General features: G+C 29.1%; 1 protein-coding gene across 5 annotated transcripts in view; it reads left to right on the top strand.

The window, feature by feature from the left end:
- Positions 1-14,215, top strand: part of LOC143252972 (oxidation resistance protein 1-like) — a 147,889-nt gene that overhangs the window by 32,657 nt on the left and 101,017 nt on the right. For all 5 annotated transcript variants that reach the window (XM_076505936.1, XM_076505939.1, XM_076505937.1 and 2 more), the window contains exon 5: positions 2,199-2,302. In XM_076505936.1, coding sequence (XP_076362051.1) covers positions 2,199-2,302 — 104 coding nt within the window. The remainder of the gene's footprint in view (positions 1-2,198; positions 2,303-14,215) is intronic.

The following is a 14,215-nucleotide window of genomic DNA, read 5'->3' on the forward strand; positions in this document are numbered from 1 at the left end:
GTCTGGAAAAAAAATTGAGTCTTTACCATGGAAGTGCTTAATTGATGTACATGTTATTGTACGAGTTTAGAAATTAAAAGCCTGGACTTGGATGGCTTTAGACTACAGTTGTGTTGATTTTAAGAAACTTCAAAAGAACATTTATGGTAATTAATAGCCCAACTACATGACAGTGACATGTGACAGTTTTCTTATTAATTTCTGAAAAAAATGAAGGGGGAGAGCTCCAGACCCTATTAACCTTCTTCTAGATGCTCATCTGCCTATAAATTAAGGAATGCAGTTATTTTTTGGGGAAAAAAGAGGAGGTGAGGGAGAGTTTTGAACTTCTCAGTCTGTTGCCTAGATTATGTTTGCAATTTAGAATTATGTAACAGTATAGTTTATTGTTGTATAATTGATGTAAAACAAACAATAAACAAATGGTAAATTTACATTGACTTGATATTTAATTATCCAAAGAGTTTATGTTGGTGCTGCCAGTCATAGTTTACCACTACTCACTAGTTTAAAATAAGTGATAACCTCTCAAATAGCCTTAGGAACTTTAACATAAACAGGGTGAGTAAATTTGATAGCAAGGGGAAGTGAAGCTAATACTTGGAAATTGAGGTCTCTCACCCCCTTCAAATTAACCATTTATGTTGACCCAAAGCTGAATAAACTATGGGAAAAAAGTATATAATAATAAACTTGAGTTTCTACACTTTATTGAACCTTTGTGCTTAACAACAAAATATAATGGTGATATTTTGAATACTTAGACAATTGAAATAATCAAAAGCAATAGTAATCAGAAGTTCTAATTACGATGTTTTGGTTATTTTCGATACATTCAGTTTAATATAATTTTGATTAATCCATTATTAGAATTATCCAAAACAGTAATAATAAGAATGACTGATTAATTTTGATTAGTTAATTTTTATGATAGTTGACTTAATGATAATTTTAATATATTATTGGTATAATCTGAAACAATAGTAATTGAAAGCACTAATTCTCATTAGTTGGTTATTTTCCTGATATTAATTGATTTAAGTGTTGTTTTGATAAGTAGATCATTTTATCTGACAGTAATCAATTAAATTATCCAGTTCTGATGTTCAGAAGTTGTAGATTTCATAATGATTGTTATAAGATTTGTTTAATATATATTAAGCTAAAACCTTCCTATTGAAAGGAATCCAAAGAGTTTTTTGAATTGTATGTCATGGTAGGATATTTTTTATAAGTACAAAAAATATGTTCACAAACTGTTTTTATAAAATAAAAAATAAAACTGACTGTGTTACAAATTTGTTGCATTATTGGATATTACATTATCATGTCTTTTCATATTAGCCAAAATGTAATGACATTTTAGTTTTCACAAATCATACAAATTCTAACATTTTTCTTTTGAACTGCAAAAAGTGTTTATTTGAAAAAGTAGATGTTTATTCATGAACATATGTGTACATAGTCATTTAAAAAGCAGATGAGGAATATTGAGTTTGTAAATGGTTGGGCAGCAATTTGTGGAAACTGATGTGCATAAATGCTGCTTCTACTTCTTGAAATAACCAATTTGTACTTAATGGCTTGATTAATGCAATTATTAACACTTATATTTATTATCTGTCTGCATATTTTATGAAATGACAATTAGCTTGTTATTTTCATCACTAGTATATAAGTTAGTGGCAAACATCAAATGTTTAATGATTATCATGCCAATAACTAATGTGCACATTTAGTTTTCTAAAATATAGTGCATTTGTACATCTCTGGCACCATGGCTTTTCTGTATTAAGATCCAGGACCAGTCAAGAACTTGCTTGTTCTCATTTCTTTTTGTTACAAGGATCTCATTATGTCTAAAACTTATTTTGAACTGTTTCACAAAAGAGCAACACGAGAAAGTTACTGCACAATTGTAATGCCCTTGTTTTTGTAAAACTGAACAAAAATTAGTTTTTTTTGGTGTAAATAAGGAAAATAAAGTAAATGAAACTCATGCAGGTATATGATGTGGCTGTTTCTTAATACAAGTTTTCCATTAATTTTGTACGTTTTGCAGTTCATTATAATTTGAACTCTTATTTCTTTACTACCTCTCAAAGTTTTCAGAAATGTATGTATATTAGAAATAGGGTATACTGCACATAGAGAAGCTTGGAAAACTTGATATTTTACAATTTTGCTTTTTGGTACAGATAAACTGGAGAAAGAAAGCCAGATTACAGAAAGTTTATCTCCTGTGGAGAAGAGAACCGTTTGTCGAACAATGACTCAACCTCCAGATACTTTTGAATATGTTGTAAGTTTACCCAGATTAGAAGTTCCAGTTTTTGTTTTTCCTGAATTAAAGATTAGCATAAAGCATTGTAATTATGGCTTATCATTTAAATGTGTACCTAAACTTATACAAAAATCATAGTATTTTTAAGAATAATTGGAATTTGCTTAACCCTTCCGAATCATTGTAGTCATATAAATTAGACAAAGCACAAAGCATATTTCCACTGATCAATTTAGTAAAGTTTTTGCTCACAAAGCAATGTTTCCATATATGTAGTGATGAAAATTACAAGCTTTTCAAAGCAAAAGGTATTTATTTTTAGTAATACAGTGTTGATAAATAACAAAACAAAACAACAGAAACTTTAACATTTACTTAATGATTTAAAAAAAACAAAAACAAAATAGCCTTTTACTGCTATTTATAGTGGACTATTTATTTATAGGAGTTTTGTACATTTTTTATTGAAAATTGTATATTGTCATTTTCAATTGATAAAAAATATGGGAAGTAAAGAAGTTACTAAATATATTTTTATACCACAAAAGTAAGGTCAAGACCCACATGGGCATGAAACAATCATTCTTTAAGATGCTTCATGCATCTTTGCTAAATGGGAATAAAAGGCACATTAACTCTTTCCATATGGATATGTTTCTGAGTACATGTCATCTTACATACCATCATGTTTTGTAGATTTACCTCTAAATTTTTAAGAAACTGTATATTCATATATTTTGGAAACAAATTGTAGTTTGTAATCCAGATTTTTGTTTTATACTTTATTGGATTTTTTAGTTCTAAAGTATATATTAAACAAATTGCTAAATACTGCATTTATGGGTCATATGGTACTTTATTTTATGCATTTGGTTAGATTATATTATGAGCATCATAAGATATAAATTATACAATTTTTAACAAATTAGAAGCTTAACTTTATCAGTATTTGCAAGCTACAATATAAAAATAAAGAACCTCACACCTTTTCTGTGTGTGGAGATAACCTTATATCTAGTGGATCCATAACAGTGGCTCAGACAACCTCTTCCTCTTTGGAAAATACTTGTTAATCTATGCCTTCTTCTCTTTAGTATGTTTGACCAATCAGAATGCCCATTTGAGGTAATTAACCTTGTCAGTTCTAATGTATGTATTTCGGTTAAGCTATTATAACTGTTTGAAAGTGTGGAGAACAGTGATAATTGCAAGGCAATATGCTGATCAGAAACAAATTAAGATTCAAGTACAACTTAGTTAGGAAGCCTGATAAATTACAGTGGAATTTAGTAGTGTAGTATTAGTATAGAAATGTTTTTTTTCAAAGTGCATACGTAAAACCTACAAAAGTATTTTGCAAAATTTGAGACTTAGTATGATGCCCTAGTACAAACTTTTGTAGCATCGTAAGTAATGAAAAATTGTTGGATTCTATATTTTTTATTTACTGTTACATTTTAACTAGCATTTAAGAACTTATTTTTAAATAGTGATAATTTATATACATAAGTAATGTAAGGTAGCCTAAGTCTCACTGAATTTTACAAAGTACTGATATTTTTTGTACTAAGACTAAAAAGAGCAAGACATTTTTACTTTAAATGGAAGTTTCATTGTATTTAAAGTAATGTGATCTGCACTTGCTCCATATGATTTAAAACTTTTGTGGCAGGCTTATTAGTTGCACACAGTTTAAAAGTCAATAAAACAAAAAATTAAATGTAAATGGATGTGTATTCTAATGAGACTTCAAAGAATTTAGAAGAAACATTTGTGGTTTTATATTATAATCTCCATTCATTCTAGAGAGAAACAAGAGGGTAATTTACATTTATTTCCTAATTTTTTTTTATGATATTTACAAGGTTGGTCAAATAAACCAACACCTAAATTTATAGAGCTATAGCATAAAAATTAATGGATAGTTTTTCCAAAAAAAAAATCCTTATTTATGTAACCTCTACAATCTCTTAAATAAATAAGTTTACAATTTTCAGATAAGAATATTTTTAATATTTTTACATTTAAAATAACTTGGCATGTTCAATTGTCAACATTCTGAAAAAAATTTACAAGAAATCTTTTAATTTAAGAATCTTTAATATTTAATTAAAAAACTGGTGGTCTGTGTATGGAAGCCTTGTAATATTTACTGATACTCTGCACAATTTGAAGATAGTAGTACAATATCAAAAGCTATAGTGTGACTACTTTCATGCTTAATTTGGTTACATAATAGGTCCAGTGCACCTAGTTCTGTAGTGAAGAGTTAAGATTATGCAAAGTACATAATCTCTGGCACCTGCATCAATTATGTAATGTCAATTTGACCTATCTAGCAAAGTCATGTTTTTAATTTTTATATCAGGGTTTTCTGCTGTGAGAAAGTTTGTTTAAATATGTTAGTTACCTGTAAAACTACACTTTCATTGTAAGTACATGTAACCAGTCATTGCTTCAGTTATCATAAAAGTATAAATTTTTAACTGAGCACCTTAGTGATCTACTTGGACAGTGTTTGACCATGAACATGGTAATTTACTGTAATCTTAGTACATATTATAGTGGTTTAAGCATAAATACCACACTCATATCTTATTATTAATGTTCATATGCAGTATGGGATTTAATTTCTTTATGTAATCAGTGTTAAAGCACATAACTTAGTGCATTGTTTAGAATAGTTTTGATGCAATCAAGTTGTTTGTAGTTTTTAAGTCCTGCAGCTTTATTATATAGAGAAAATATTGCAGTTTTTATTTCATTATTCTCAATGAATAAATTCTTTCCAACTGTAGAATTAAAATTAATGTTTATTAATTCCTCCTAGCATATTATCTTCTGTAAGATATTTTCAGTTTTAATGTGAATTTTACCTTACAATAACTTATTTTTGTATTATAGTATAAAAACAAAAACTGTAAATCAACAAATAATTTCTCTCACCAAAAACAAAACTGAGTTCCCCAAACAGATTTGTATGAACTATAATGTAGTTGATTGTTGCATTATTATATATGCAACTATTCTGTTTTGTAACAACACAAATGACATTAAATTTTCAGCTCAAAATTTTACTTATTTAAATATTTTTGTGTTGTGATGTAACATTTTATGATGAATCCATGCTTTAATGATTCAGTAGTATTATATATTAAAACAACTCTTTTTAGCAATATGACTTTGCAAAATATTTTGAAAAATACCTTAGTTTACCAATATTGTTTCTGGTATGTAGGATGTGTAAAATTTAGCCCAAAGATTACACAAGAGCTATACAAGTTGTGTTATGTTAAAAACAATGTAATTATATCTTGAACGTGTACTGTGAGCAGTTAAACACCATAGTGAGGTTAAATAAATTTCCTAATTGTTTAAATAATTTTCATAATGATGTTAATTTTACTATTTAAAGGAGAATAACAACGAACTACATTTTTTGAATATTTTAGTTGGCCTGGCATGGTCAGGTGGTTAGGGAACTCATCTCATAACCTGAAGCTCATGGAATTCTCTTCTCACCATTGTCTTCACAGTAATTGGGGCATTATAGTGTAATGTTCAATTCCTATGTTTGTTGATAAGAGTAACCCTAGAGTTGGCAGTGGGTGGTGATGACTAGGTGCCTTCCATACAGCTTTCCACTGCTAAATTTAGGGATGGCTAGTGCAGATAGCACTCGTGTAGCTTTAAGTGAAATTAAAACAAAAACAATACTTCAGTGACAAATGTAGATTTTGCTTTCAAAACTTGTGTGTAATGTAAACATTTTGCAGTCACCATATACAGACACGCAGATTATTGTCCCATCTAACATTTGAATTCTTTCTACATTAATTTGTAGTTTCTTTCATACCTTTTATGGATACTGTTTACTTTTATAAAAAGGTAAATTATGTTAAACATGTAGCAATATGAGAATTTTATCAATTAATCATGCATCATATCCAAAGTCAATTAAAAAGTCATTTGTCTAATTGTATTAAACTTTTAACAGTAAGTAGAAAAGTGAGAGGAAAAAGTAGTATGTTTGCTGTATTTTCCAATCATTTCTTAATGTAGGAAATATATTTTTTAAATGTATCAAGTGCTTTTTATTTATTTTTATTTCAGTGTGCATGTGTTTACACTTGCCCTTGTAACATGTTATGTATTTGTGTACTTCTATTTAATGTAATTTGTATAATCTAACAGACAGAAATATACAACTGTTATCATTATAGCATGTGGGGTATTGTAATGCTACCTTAATTTTCTTGCATTGTATTGCTCTTTAGTTAATAAAATATTCTGAAAAGAGAGATCAGAAAGAAGAAAAATTGTTAGTATCTAACTACTGTGGGTTTTAATTACTTTAATAAGAAACATCCTTTTTTAGTAATCTATATGAATGTTTTATGAACATAGATTGTCTACATTTGAGAGGTAAGTAAACATTTTTATTGACATATTAAATGAAGTTTCTCATAACTTTGGGTTTGGGTTGTTATTGGTATAATGTTAATCATTTTGTAATGAAATTATTTTGATGGTCACATGACTGTTGTTCATTACAACTTGAGTGGTAACTGTTGTAACAGAGGCTTGGCAGAAAATGTATTCATGTTAAATTGAATTTTGACCCAACTGAATTGAGGAGAGAGATACTGAAAATAACTATTACATTAAAACACTTTTCATCTGTAAGACACTGGCAATTTTTTTTTTTTTTTGAAATGTTTGCTGGTCTGCAGAAACTTGTATTGCAAGAGAAAAATACCATGATTTTATTCAATAGGTTCTACCCTCAACTTCTACATAGGTTACAAAATTCATAAAATTTTTCTTTATAAATCATTTTTATTCAATTTAGTTCAAAGGCTAAGTGCCCTCAGGCTGACCTTAGATAATATTTTATCTACTGTAACATATCTGTGAATATTTCCTTGAGAGGATAGAATGAATATAATGATGAGAATGATATAGAAAATATGATATGATCTCGCATGCTGACATGGAAGACTCTTATCGAAAGAAATATTAATGAAGAGTTTCACAAGTTTTCTGAAAGTGAAAAGAACAATAAAAGTTTATTACCTGTTGTATACCTTGTTTTTTGTTAAAACAGCTATGCCATGTATGCTTACATATTTTAATTTTTTGTATTTAAAACTTAGCACAAGAACGTTTAGGAGTAAAGCCCCAAGTGAGTCTATGTTGTATGTATATCTTCTCAAAATGGTAAAAATGAGCTGCAGCAAAAGCATGCAGAAGAAACCACAATTATTTGGGAATAGAAATTTATCTAACATTTAAAATTAAAGTTGTTTAAAGGTAAAGTTTTACTGTTAAGCTATCCCCTAAGCTTGTACATAGGGTATCTGTAAAGCATTCTGTTTGTTATTCTTTTTTTTATTTCTTGTCTTATTTGATTATCATTTTACGTACTATATATGTGTGTTTTCTTCTGAATAAATGTTCATATTAGTTCTAAATCCTTCTCAACTTGTCTTTAGAATCTATAATATAACTATACAGTGTACAGTATGTATACTACATACTCTTAACAGTTTGTAAGATTTGTACAAACATACTGCTAGGCTACAGAATGACAATGTTTGGGAAACACATACTGTAGTGTGTGTGAGATTTCAGACTTTAAAACATTTACTTGCAACAAATGTATAATGTTAGTTAGCAGAAAATGGAATTCCACACATACTTTGGAACAGTTGCACCTACCTTATATGCAAGCTATATTTATGCTGTTAGAGACCCTGAACAAGGCTAGAATCAATCCCTCATCACTTAATCACATGTGGCTAAATATTGTATAGTGCATTTATCCCTTACTCCCATTAATAAAAATGGAGAAGACAAAGTTTTAAAATATTCCACATCTGTATTACCCTTCACTGCCTACAGACAGTTGTAGGAAGTTTGCTGCTCTTCAAAGTAAAGCGAAAAAAAAAAAAAAAAGGAAATAGTGAAACAAAAAAGGAACAAAAGTACTACCATTTGGGGGTAAGTAAGTTACTAACTTACTTTATGAAGTTAGCATTCCAGCCCCCAGTATGGTAGAAAGGCACTAACTGACAGCACATTAAATGCACTATACCAGTATGAAGCCACCTGTTCAGCTATCCAAACAAACTAATATAGTTCCTAACAACCACCCATTTGTCAAGTCTACTGTGACTATCATGTTTTAAACAGGTTTTTATAAGCAACAAGGTGTACATCTGAATAGAATAATGCTAAGTTGTTAAATTACTTTATTCATAACTAAAAATAGTTATTAGAAATTTTAAGTAAAATTTCTCTCATTTTTTAATCTTTATTTAATACATTCTTATATTTGTTACAGAATACTTTGCTAACTTTATTTTAGGTTTTGTTATTAAACCTGTTAACTATTAATTTATGTATTTGTATTTCAACATTACCAATAAAATGTTGTAATATATTTCAAATTTTACAATATCTGAGTAATTGCAAAGTTATAATTCTTGTAACAGAAAGGTATGGTACATTACTATTAAAAAAGGGTAAATCATAAATTGAGAAGGCAAAATATTTTCTTTTATCAAAAATATTTGCATTGATATCCTTATCAATTATTTTAATTTTTAAATCTAAATAATGTTTTTTCGTATTAGATAATGAAGTATTTTCAGTTACTAATTCTGCTGAATAAATAGTGTTAATAACGTTGTTTATACTAATTAAATCTATATAACCGTAAGTTAAGGTAAAAATATCTGAATATGTGTAGCTTTCAATAAATATTCTCATAATAGTAAAGATATAAATTTGCTACATAAGTAGAATAGTTAGCTCCCATTGGAACTCCTATTTGTTTAAAAAACCTGTTTATTGCAAAATACATTATTATTAATACATAAACTTAATATTTATTTTATATGTTTGGAATTAAATTTACTTTTTTCAAGTTCTATAAAAAGATAACAGAACTGTTCTGATAATGAATATTAAAACAAAGATTCCATATTTTAATGGAATTGTGGTGAAATCAAATGTTTGAATATTATTTATTTGTTCACACTTTTTTAGATATTTTAAAATAGGTTAATTATTTTTATTATCCAAAAACGTATGTTTTTTTATTATTAACATTTACATTTTTTATTTTATTAAGTAAAATATTGAGTAATTTATTTAATGTAGCTGTTTGTTTGATAATTGTTGTTATTGAATTGGAAATAAATTTACATTTAATTGGAGACTTATTTTCTTTGGTAATAGCATAAAGAAATTGTGAATGTACATAAAGTTTAGAATTAAGTTTATTATAAGCTTTAATGAAATTGTTAATTACTGTATCTTTGGATTGGTTAGCAAGTTTAAATGTTTATGTACTGTTAATTTCTTATAATGATAATTATTGCATAAATCTTTTTACAAATGATACCAATGTTAGTTAGCCTTATTGGTGAGAACTGTAATATATTTATCTTTCAATTCTTGAATCTTATTTAATTGATGAAATGAAAAATCTATATGGTATTTCTTTAATTTTATATGGGATAATTTTTTTTGTTTTAAGTACATACAAATTCCATTCTAGAAACCATTCAGGCAGATAAAATGTAATATAGTTAAGTTTTAAAATACATTGATCATTATTGTTTTCAATATGTCTATTTAATACTGTAACACTTGACTTCATAAAGATTGAATTATGTAATGAAAAGTGTGATAGTCAGTAATAGTTCACATACATTGAATATATTTTAGTAAAAATGAATACATTTTAATGAAGTTAAATAAGCAATATAAGAGAGTATTAAATAAATATATAGAAATATAAAAAATTAGAAATTTAATTAATTTCTAATAACTATTTTTAGCTGTGAATAAGGTCATTTAACAACTTGGCACTACTGTGTGCAAATGTATACCTTGCTGTACTTAAAGGCTTGATTAGAACATGATAGTTACACTAGACTTAGTGAATTGGTGGTGGGTGGGATAGCTGGATGGGACACTTCATGCTGGTATAGTTTGTTTGTTGTGCCTTTCTACCATATTGGGAGCTGGAATCCTAACTTCCAAAGGTTAGCTTCCAACTTACCCTCAAATGGTAGAACCTTATTTCTTTGTTTTTTTATTTTTATTTCAATTAATTTGTTTCTTTGTTTGAAAGAGTAATCACCTTCCCAGGCAGGGAAGGGTGATTGTAGATGTGGGGCTTGAGCACTCACATCTTGCTCTCCTAATTTCTATTTATCTATTGCTACTCTTTTATTTTTTGATATGAGTGGCAAATGGAAGTTAAGACTGATAAACGGTGTGTCCCTACTGCAATGTGGGTTCTACTTTTCAGTCACCTCCAAAAGCTAGGATACATTTTATCTCGTATTATAGCTTGTACCCTGGAATCTTTTCAATTAGTGCAGCATTTTTTGTTTAGGTTTGTTTTCTAAGTTATAAAAACTAATATAATTAGTCAGAAGTTTGAATATTCTGTTTTTAATGCAGTAGTTTCTTTTGATTTTGCTTATTTAACGTCATTAAAATGTATTCATCTTCACTAATATACATACACACACACACATCCTGAAACAATGGAGCATTTTTTTTCAAACATTCATTTGCTAGTACCTTTTTCACATTAATTACTAAATGTTTTCTTTGCTATATAACATCTATTTTCTGAGAAAAGTCATGATATCAATCTGTGTAAAGAAACATGCATTTTGTTTTTAATGATACTTAATGGTGAAAATGCTTGGACTAGGGGATACAAATATAAATTTTGGCAGGGTAGAAGCTAGCTTTTATATTTATTTTTCTAATGGCAGGATTGACCTTTAAACTTACTGCATCCATTAGATATCTTGCAACAAATTTCAAAGGTATTTAAGTGCTGACTTTGTGTCATAATTTTAATGTTTTAATACTTTAATTTAGTGGATGAGACAGCATAAATAGACAAACAAGTCCCATGCTGTTCTCAGAGTTTGTTACATTTTAAGTTGTGCATTAATATTTTGTGATTTAAGCTTTTTTACTTCTGCCATAATTTTTGATGGGAGCCATCACTAAGTGAACGGCTTACTCCTTTTTATTCTTTCTACAGAATCAGATTTTGGCCTCCTTTTGACAGATTTAGTAATAAGACTGATATCATTTTAGAGAATTAACAACTAAATATTTTTCTTTAATCACATTTTATATACTAGTTAGATATTTTTCTAATTATACAAGATTTATTACATTTCAGTATCAACATATATGTAACCTTGAGGATGGAAGAACTAGATCACATTAAGATTCAGTATCACTAAAACCTTTTTCATTGGATTAGTTTTCAAGGTTCAAACAAATTCTAAAACATTTTCCTTACTCTCTGATATTTCATTACTAGTTAGATTCTGCACAGCATCAGGTAAATTAATTTTTGAAAATACATGTTAATTTTTTTCTTCAGGTTTTCATTTTATTAATTTGTTTAACAAATATGTCCAAAAAAGTTATTAATGTTTTGCACAAACTTGGTCCTCACTAGCTCTTTCTATATGCATACAGTGAGAGGATATAAAACAAAATAAGGAAGTTAAAGATGTGACACTACAATTTGTCAGGACAGGCAATCTTGCACATTTTTCAAAAATATCTTGGCTCATCTTAAATTGATGATGCTGGTGACTTAAAACTGAAGTTGAAGAAATGTGCAAGATCATTTAAAATTTTTAAATTGTTGCAGTTTGATATTATGCTCTTAATTTCTAATTTTTTTTACTTATACAGCTTGTCTGCTGAGAGGTTTAAAAGAATAAATTAGAAGCAGAATGAATAATTTTTAAATAGTTACATAGATACACTTAGTAATGAGTACAAGACAAACCAAGCACCATATAAAATGATGTGGGAAGCATTCTTGTAGCATGAGATAGCTTCTTTTATTTCCTTTGAAAGACCAATAACATTCACATTGTAACAGTATTGTTTCCAGTCATGCCCACTCAACATTGCTACATTTCCTCCTTGAAATGTACAAAATATAAGTTGCACTTATTTTGTCAGAACTAGATTCAAGAAGCATGGGGTTAATTTAAGTCATTTTCTTTAGCTAGTGCAATTATTGGATATAAAAGCTGAATAAGTACGTCTGGAATAAATTTGAATGTTTTCAACAGAGTAGAGAAACGGGTAAGAATTCCATGTTATGTTATAGTAGTTTGATTCCTTATATTGAGGTCAACTGCTTCGCACAAGGTAAAAGGCAAGTCTTTTACTCGCATTATAAGTGGTGGTTTGGCTGCATACTATCCCAAATATTTCTCATTTCATGCTTTCTTACTTGCACTATAGAGTGATTTGTTTCCTAGCTGTGTCACTTCCTCCGATTTATTATGACATTTCATGGTTACTTACCATTTTTACTTCGAGTGTAGAGGAGGAGATCAACCAGTTAGAGTTGTGGCAAAATTGATGTACAAGTGTCTTTAGAGAGTTTGTCAGCTCCCTCACTTATCTTCATTTGGAATTTATATAAAAGGGATAGTTTTATCCATGCAATTGCTTTCTTTTCTGTAGTCCATCTGTGACCAGTGACTCTGAATTTTATGCAATAAGGTCTGTGAGTCAGTTATGTTGATGGCACTGTGTATTTGCTGTTCATTTCTTTTAGCAATCCAGAAAGAGATCTTGATTCCAATTTTATCTTTGTGCTTCTAGAAATGATGAACGATCAACCTTTTGTAGGTGTAGGAACCATCTATGGCTATGATCAAAGGTGACTATCCACCATGGTATTTAAATAGATGCTGCAGACAGGCCTTTTGTATTTCAGTCTTTATCTAATCTGTACATTTTTTCTGTATTCAGATTTACACAAATCTTGCTGGTCCTAGATGTTTATTTTGTAGGGGAGGAGGAATGAGATCTGATGGTGACTAGTTATCTTGGTGGTGGTTGTTGTTTAACACTTATTCATGCATAAATATTTTGAGATGCTTTTAAGTAGTTGTGTGCTTGGTTGGTGTGTTAAGGGTCACTGTTAAAGTAGGATCTTTTGGTTCAAAAGAGTGTTGTCTTGACAATGAAATGCATGTTCTCCACAGGGCAAGGTCCTAGTAAAGAATTTTGATTGTATGTATTCTTAGTGCTCTGTGTTGTTGCTGAGACTTGATGGGAGTGGCTTAAATACATCCACCCTTGAACAGGTCTTTCTATATCTTTTCAGTATTATTTAACTGTATAGTATTCATTCTAATACTTTGCAGTGTATAATTCAGGATAAACAACAAGATCTTGGTAGAGCATAATCAGATGGTATTCTTCAGCTATATTTCTTTCTGGAACATCCTCTTGTGGTTTTGATTATCATAGTATAAGTGTGGTTAGTGAAGTTGAGTTGTCTATCAGAGTTTACCTTTGGGTATTTCATCCTTTCTTCTATTCCAAAGGGATGGTAGTGCCCACAGAGGATAGTGATAGTTTGTCCTTGTCAGTGTGAGTACAAGAACGTTGATGGCTTTTGTAGAATTGATAACCATTCCCCGTGTCATTGCACCATTTTCTCACCCTGCAAATTGTGCCTTGCTGGCCCAGCTTAAGACTTCAGGTTTATAACGCTAAAATCAGGGGTTTGATTCCCACCAGTGGACACAACAGATAGCCTGATGTGGCTTTTGCTATAAGAACACACATACACACACACACACACACATACATACGCATGTCACCTCCAACCTAATGATCAATGGGTGTATTATATGCTAACATAAGGTATCTCCCTCTACTTCATGCTCTTTTGTTTGTTTAATACTTCATATTTGACTGTTTTGTTATGAAGTGGTTGCTAGTTAAATTAATGTGCTTTATTTAATTCAGCCTGCTTCTTCTATTAGTATTAATCAATTACTTTTAGTTGCCTTATTTTCTCTACTTGAATTGTGCAGTTGTGTACTGTACAGTTAATTC

Source organism: Tachypleus tridentatus, chromosome 6 (assembly GCF_004210375.1).
Source record: "Tachypleus tridentatus isolate NWPU-2018 chromosome 6, ASM421037v1, whole genome shotgun sequence".
NCBI classification, from domain to species: domain Eukaryota; kingdom Metazoa; phylum Arthropoda; class Merostomata; order Xiphosura; family Limulidae; genus Tachypleus; species Tachypleus tridentatus.